Source organism: Equus przewalskii, unplaced genomic scaffold (assembly GCF_037783145.1).
Source record: "Equus przewalskii isolate Varuska unplaced genomic scaffold, EquPr2 ChrUn-10, whole genome shotgun sequence".
Lineage (NCBI taxonomy): Eukaryota > Metazoa > Chordata > Mammalia > Perissodactyla > Equidae > Equus > Equus przewalskii.
This window is the reverse complement of record NW_027228747.1, coordinates 1,946,984-1,955,089: the sequence shown is the minus strand read 5'-3', so window position 1 is coordinate 1,955,089 and position 8,106 is coordinate 1,946,984. Positions and strand designations below refer to the sequence as shown.

Genomic DNA, 8,106 nt, shown 5'->3' with positions numbered 1-8,106 from the left:
AGATTTTAAAGGGATTACATAAGAGTGTGAATGATCCAGTGGAACGGCATTGATATGTTCTTAGAGCCAGGGGAAGACAACATTAAAGTATACTAGAAGACTCAGAGAAATGAAGAATCCGAATAAGTAGTGAAAGGAGTTTAGATAGAACCTGGGGAGGAAGATACAGATTTTGGTAAGACAGAATTCTTGGTTAATATGCAGTTTGAAACAGGAAGGCATAGGTTATGAGAACTTCCATTTGGGCGCCAATCCGTGTTGGCTTGGTCACTATATTCTCTCTTTCTCTTTCCATCTCTCCCTCTAGATGGATAGATACGTACACATACACATACATATCTCTCCATCTCTATCTCTGTGTGTGGGTTTATGTGTGTGTTTGGTACTTCAAATATTTATGAAGTTCGGCATGTTAGATTAGTGTCACAGTTTACATTAAAGTGCAACTGATTAATTTATAAGTGACTTTAAGTTGCAAGGTATAATAAAATTTAGCTAGGCTTCTAAACGGTATTGAAATATTTAAGAAAGCATGAGAATCAAAATATATACAGATTTTTTCAAGTATGTGTTTGGGATGTATTTGTCAGAGAGTTAATGTACTTTAAAATTGGGTGTATCATCTTTGCAGCTAGTTTAAGTATTTACGAAAGGTTAATGAACTCAAGTTGGTAAATGGGCCAAGCATTGCTCCAAGGCCCTCTTGAAGAAAAAAATTATTAAAGTTTCTAGAATCTGATGAGGAAGGACTTCATTCACAAGCATCTGGTCAAGGTACCAGGTAGGTGGCGGTTGCCCACTGAGCATTCCTGGGCTGGCAGTGGGAGGCTCTGCAGTGCTGTCCAGTGGCTGTTGCTTTGGACATCCAGGCTGGAACAGGGTCTCCTCTTGCAACTCAGTGAGTCACATGGAGTCTAGTTAGTGCCTGTCCAAGTTGACTCTGACTCTCCAAATGTGAGTGCTCTACCCCCAAATCTGGCTTCCAGATTGCTGACTTACTCATCCAGTTCCTGATTATTTCAAGGGATGTTGTTCCTACGTATGCGAATCTGCTCCACCTCACTCATTCTTTCTGATACCTGTAACTCGGATTCTCAAACACACCCAAAGACTCACCCCCTCCACTTTTATTGTCTCAATCAATCCTCTTCCATTCACTGAGTGCCCAATCCGTGCCAGGAAGGGGATGAGAGGATTCACAGTGCCTGGCTTGGGGCATTTACAGTCTTTTAGAGGGATGTACCTCATTCCCCACCCCACCCCTTATACAAACACACATACACACCCATGCACAATAGATGGGGAGTCTCCCAGAGTAACACACGAAAGCTGACCCACTGCATTCCCAGGTTAAAAACTGTTTGCTTCACACATAGTATGGCAGGAACTACAGGAAGTGAAGGCTGGAAAGCACACCACCCCATCTTCCTGGAGTATAAAAATGTTATAATGAAATGAAACATCATAGAGTTGTCAACTGCACATTCATATATTTGTGCATATATTTATATTTATATAAAAAATATGTTTCTTTTTTACGTTACTGGGAGACAAAGCAAACTTTCCTGCAGCAGTATAAAAAGAGATGTCTTTTCCTTAAATTGTGAAACGAAATAATGAAAAAACCATGAGCATTTGGTATAACTCCAGCAATTTTGATACATTTGATCATAACATTTTTACCTGATTGCATTCCATAGAATTATAAAGTCTATTTGAAAAATGTTTTACCCTAAAAGTCTTATGATCCTAAATGTCTTTTTGTTTAATTGGTAGACAGGTCTACTGTCATATCCATGTAAACAGTGCCTCCTAACACCAAAACCAACTAACCAAGCAAACAAATAGAAAAAAATGTATTCTACTCATGCTGTGTTTATTAGTCAACATAGCCTAGCTACTATAACAAACACCCCCTAAACTGTTGTGTCTCAACCCAGTGGAAGTTATTTCTTGCTCATATCCAAGTCTTGTGTGGGTTGACAAGGTCCTTGCTCCACGCAGCCATAAAAGAAGCCAGATTCCTTCCCTCATATAGTCTCACCATCCTTGAGTGCCTTGTCCTCTTCTGAATTCAGGTACAAGAACAGGGAAACAAATTGAGTTTAGAGAAGACGCCCCTGCACTACCTGGAATCAAAGATGACCTACATGCCTTCTGTTCTTTTGGCTTGAGTAGAACTTGGTTACATGGCCCTATCTACCTTACAAAGTCAAGAAATGTAGTTTACCAGTGAGCCCTTCAAGCGTCTGCCACAGTCTACCCTTCTGATCCTCAAACATCCAGTTACTCCTTTTGTCTTGTAAGCAGAACACAATCCCCCAAGGAAGAAATCCCATAGTCTGAACCAGCTCAAAATATAGGGTCTCCAAGTAACATGTAATTCTCTCTATCATGTCTTCCTATGGCTCCTATTTGTTCAGCAAACTATGAGATAAACATATGACCATTTCTTCCTGTTACGCAGCATCCAACGGTCACTCAGGTGCAGGAAAACTAATAGAAACTACCATCTGCAAGGGAAAATAATGGGCGAAAAATGGCAGTCACTAGGCCTTAGTTTTCTGAGATCAGCTGGGCAAGCACTATGAAGTCATATTCTTCCCCACTCCAACATCCAGAAGTGATACAAGTTCTGTGTTAAGGTCTTGATTCAGCTTTCTGGAAAGAACTCCTTTTTCCTTTGTTACTCATCATTCTGCCATTGGTAGTATTATTCCCTTCGTAGATTGTGCCCTCTTTGATAAGGTAACTTTTGCAACTCACTTTCTAACCAAGTGTAGTTTTAGGGTCTTGGAAAGAGTCTTGTTTTGTTTTGTTTTGTTTGGGGTTTTGCCTGTGGTTACCTTGGGGATATGATTCCTCAAAAACGTCATAGACTTCTACATGCTTCCAGTCAGTTCTACATGCCAGTACCCATACCCAGATTTCTTTCCCAGCAAACATTCTTATGTTTATCTTATTTATTTGCTTCACTTTCTCAAGGTCTTTCTTGCTCAACTGTAGCTTCTTTGACACTTTTTGGAAAAAATAAACTTACACGGGAAGGCATTAGACCTTAATTTAATCTTGACTGAAAACCTCAGTCTGAATTCTTTCCAAACCATTCTCGATTTTATCTTTTTCTATTTATTATCTAGAAGTTAACCAAGTTTCTCAGTCCTGCGGTTCTCCAGCTTCCTGGTTTCCCTCTGTTCCCTTGCATTTCTGCCTGCAAAAGAGGCAATTTTTTTAACAGCTTTATTGAGATAGAATTCACATACCAAAAGTTCACCCTTTTAAAATGTGCATTTTGGTAGTTATTAGTACAATCACAGAGATATATAAGTATTACCACTTTCTAGTTCCCGAATACTTTAATGACTTCGAAAAGGAGCTCCATATGGATGAGCTGTCACTCCCCATTCCCCCTTCCCCTAGGCTCTGGCAAACATTAGTCCACTTTCTGTGTCTATGGATTTGCCTAATCTGGACACTGCACATAAATGGTATCAAACAATATGTGGCCTTTTGTGCCTTATTCTTTAACCTAGTATAATGTTTTAAATGTTGATCTGTGCTGTCGCATATATTACTATTTCACTCCTTTTTATTGCCAAATAATATTGCAGTAGATGGATATACCACATTCATCAGCTGATGCACATTTGGGTCGTTTACATATATTGGCTATTATGAATAATGCTTCTAGGAACATTCTCATACAAGTTTGACATGAACATTTGATTTCAATTCTCTTGGGTATATAGCTAGAAGTGGAACTGTTGTGTCCTATGGTAACTCTATGTTTCACTTTTTGAGGAAACAAAGAAATGTTTTCCAAAGTAGCTGCACCATTTTACATTCCAACCAGTGATGTACAAAGGTTCTAATTTCTCCTCATACTGAATGAGACTTGTTATTGTCTGTCTTTTCTTATAGCCACCCTGGTGGATGCAAAGTGGTATCTCATTATGGTTTTTGTTTACATTTCCTGAGTGAGTACTGATGGCAAACATCTTTTCACATGCTTATTGCCCATTTGTATAGAGAAATGCTTATTCAAATCCTTTGTGCATTGTTAATTGGGTTATTTTTCATTTTATTGTTAAGTTGTAAGAGTTCTTTACCTACTCTGGATAAAAGTCCTTAATCAGATACATGATTCATAAGTAATCTCCCATTCTGTGGGTTATATTTTCATTCTCTTAATGGTGTCCTTTGAAATACAAAAGTTTTTAAATTTTGATAAGGTCTCTTCTTGTTTCCTATACCAGTTATTACTGAGGCACTTTCCTGCTGCAACAAACATGGTCGTGATGTTGGTGAGGGTGATGACTGAGCGTGATGGACACAAGGGTGATCTGCTGCCTTACTGAGTGCTAAGCTGTGTCAGGCACTGAGGCAACTAAATTACACATATTCACTCATTTTTATGCCTAAGACAACTTGGTAACATAAATATGATTTTTCCCATGTTGTAATAGAAAGATTGAAATCCTGACAAATTAAATAATTTGTTCCTCATATCAAAAAGTAATTAGGGAAAATAACATGGATTTGAAATGATATAGAAATAGTGTTTAGTATGGCCCAAAATTCAGACAACACTGATTGTGAGAGCCTGAGCCTCAGGATCAAAGAAGGACAGAAATAAACTAAAATGATGATATGATATTGCTAACAAGCAGATTTTAAAAGGAAGAAAACATATATCCCATCACAAAAAAAAATGTCACTTTATTCAGGAAATGGAAGAAAAGAAACAATTGCCCAGGTGATAGAAACCCCTGCCCAGGGGACAGACAGACACAGAAGACATCAAGAGCCTCCCCTGCTGGCACCCAGGAAGAGAGCTGCTGCTCTTCCTCCTGAAGCTCTGGGATGCTGGCACAGCTGAGGATGCCCTTCCTCAGCTCCCTCCCGGAGAGGAGCAGTGTGACAGCCTCAGGAAGGAAGGCTTTTGCTGTCAGGAGTCACACAGGCATTTTACAGGCTGAAGGATGGAAAAGCCACTTCTGTATCCATGATAGGCTCAGAAGAGCAGGTGAAGGTGGAGCTGTGGAAGCAGGCGAGCCAATGGTCCTTCTCTTTTCCAGATCCTGATGCTGCTGAAGCTGTTACTTGCTCTTGGGTGGGCACTTCTGCTGGCATGGTGGAGGAGGTTGCACAGGAGGGCATTTCTGCTGGCACTGTGGGGGTGGGCACGGCTCAGGGCATTTTGGGGGTGGGCATGGCTCTGGGCACTTTGGGGGTGGGCACGGCTCTGGGCACTTAGGTGGGCACACAGGAGGGGGCTGGCAGGGCTGCTTGCACTGCTGCTGTTGATAAGACATCTTTCTGGAGTCTTAGGAGCTGAAAGAAATTAGAGATAGTGTTCACAAGAAGGGACTCCTCCAGAGAGAGAAACCAGGGCTTATAGAATACCATGAGATGTTCCCCCTCCCATTCCCAAGATTGTGCTTTAATCTCTTAACTCACTTTTTAATAAATTTATGGCTTCTCCCTTCCTCTTTAGCAAAATGCTCCATCAGCATTGGGAAAAAAACCCTCTTTTCTCCTAGCACTTTTCTAAAAAAAATCTGTTTGAAAGAACCAAGTCATGTTATTTGTATGAAAATAACATCTTCAAGAAAGGCCATCAAGAATTCTGAAACAACCTCACAAGCAATTGTTATCATCATGATCTCTCCTGAGATCCCAGTAGGCTGACTTAGGTACAGAGCAAACAGCCATCAGGAAGAATGCAAGGCCTCACACCTACTAAGACATAAGCTTTTGAAATCCCAGCAGAAGGAAAAGGACCTCAAAAAGATAGACAAAAGTACTTTGGTCTTTCCTCTTCTTCACATCAAACCTTTCCTATGAATTTCTTGTCCATACAGGACGTCAAACTAGCTACCAAAACACAAGTCAGAACAAGATATCATAGTGCCCCAAGGCTAAGCTTCCATCACCTAAGCAGCATCAAACCCACCATAGTATCTATGGACCCACCAAACTTGCTGTCTCCAGACCAAATTCAACATCTGAGAGCACCAAAAAACAGATGAATGGAAGAAATCAGACTCACCACGTTCTCCAAAGGAGGTCGGGACTCGAGTACCAGGAGGATGACAGTCGTGCAGCAGAGCACCTCTTTATAGGGCTTGGCGCTCCCCCCTCCCATGGGGAAGTGCAGCTTCCAAAAACTGGCCTATCCAAGAATTTCCCAACCAAAATGCAAATCCATCCATAACTGGCTTGACAGGGATACTGGAAACAGGAAATATCCTGCTCCAGGATCTCCTCACTGGATTAGGTGCTCATGACTCATGAAGGTCCCACCTTAGCTCTCAGTGTCAGTGACTTATGACGGGGAGACTTTGGAGATTCTCTAACTGGTGGTCAAAGGCTTTCTTTGATTGGTGAAGATGACCCTTTCCTATCTTTCACCTTCCTTGAATCATAAAACTGCCTGCTCTGTGCCACTTTAGCTGACTGCCATTTTGCTATACTTGCTGGGTTGAAAAGAGACTGGCTACCTGATGACACCTTTCTCTTTAGCCCAAGTCCTTCTGACAATGCATTTTCCCTGGATCCATGGCTTGCTAATCTAGTCTCCTTTCTTCTTCTAAAACGAACTGATGTAAGGCTGCAGATCAGCTTAATAGCCTTCCCACGATAATACTTAGAAATATTCAGTAAAATGGTGACTTCTAGGGTCCTATTTTCACTGCTTTGGTCCTTCAAATAGAGGACATAAAGCTGATTCCGGTGGCTTTTATAAATCTGTACGAACCTGGGCCACATGGAATCCACAGGACCACAACATCACCTATTGTAATTCAGATGTTCTGGTAGCTCTGTCCCTGGACCTACAACAGAAAGCAAACTCTGCTCATAATTCACCAACATGACATACTACCTGCTCCTGCACAATTTCTCCCAACTGACCTCTTTCTACTTCTTCAACTTTTGAAGATAAGTTGGGGGATTGTTCAAATTTCCTTGCTTCCTATGTCTTTGAAATCACTGGAAATTCAATCCAATAAGCAATGCCTTTCAAACAGCTAATTTTATGTGTATTTTACATTTATTATTTAAATACATTTTGTTTGACATAGAATCTATTGGTAAGTTCAAGACAAAGTTAAATCACGTTATTAATAATTCACTCACTGAAGTTAATTGCCAGTCATTTACAACTTCTTAATCATTAACAGTAATTTCATTATAATTTTTACTTATTTTTAGGATTTTCCACATTGATCACAGAAATCTATTGCCATCTCTGCTTTTTTCGTATAATTTGTCAGTGTAGTAGAAGGAAGATGTGATGGTTAATTTATGTGTCAACTTGACTGGCCATAGGGTGCCCAGGTATTTGGTCGAACATTATTCTGAGTGTTTTGTGAGAGTGTTTTGGGTGAGATTAATATTTAAGTCAGTAGACTGAGTAAAGAAGATTATCCTCTATAAAGTAGGTGAGCCTCATCCAATCATTTGAAGACCTGAATTGAACAAAAGGCTGGCCCTCCCCAGAGCAAGAGATAATTCCCTTCCTTGATAGTATTCAAACTGGAACATTGGCTCTGCAGATTTTGGACTTGCCAGCCTTCATAATCATGTGAGCTAATTCTTATATAAATCTCTCTCTCCATCCCTCCCACCCTCCCTCCTTCTCTCTCTCTCTCTCTCAGCCCTGGTGGTATAGTGCTTAAGATTCAACACTCTCATCACTGTAGCCCAGGTTAGTTTCCTGGTCACAGAATCACACCACTCATTTGTTGGCTGTCACACTGTGGCAGCTGCATGTTGCTATGATGCTGAAAGCTAAGCCACCGGCATTTCAAATACCAGCAGGTTCACTCATGAAGGACAGCTTTCAGCGGAGCTTCCAGACTACACAGAGTAGGAAGAAAGACCTGGTCACCTACTTCCAAAAAATTGGCCATGAAAATCCTATGAATAGCAGTGAACATTGTCTGATACAATGCCAGAAGATGAGAGGATGGTGCCAAAAGACCAGGCAGGATTGTGCTCTGCTGTAGACAGGTTCACTAGGAGTCAAAATCCACTCAATGACTAACAAAAATGTACAACTGAAATCTCACAAGGTTGTAATCTATCATAACATTAATAAAA

General features: G+C 40.6%; 1 protein-coding gene across 2 annotated transcripts in view; it reads right to left on the bottom strand.

Annotated features, from left to right (window-relative positions):
- Positions 1-4,948: 4,948 nt before the first annotated feature.
- Positions 4,949-8,106, bottom strand: part of LOC103563996 (small proline-rich protein 2E) — a 95,026-nt gene continuing 91,868 nt past the window's right edge. The window contains exons 1-2 of one of the 2 annotated variants that reach the window (XM_008539499.2): positions 6,053-6,112; positions 4,949-5,334 (exon numbers count right to left, since the gene is read on the bottom strand). In XM_008539499.2, coding sequence (XP_008537721.2) covers positions 5,100-5,315 — 216 coding nt within the window. In that variant the 5' untranslated portion in view covers positions 5,316-5,334; positions 6,053-6,112 and the 3' untranslated portion in view covers positions 4,949-5,099. Of the gene's footprint in view, positions 5,335-6,052; positions 6,113-8,106 lie in introns of those variants that run through there. The other variant, XM_070607541.1, reaches the window with a different exon arrangement.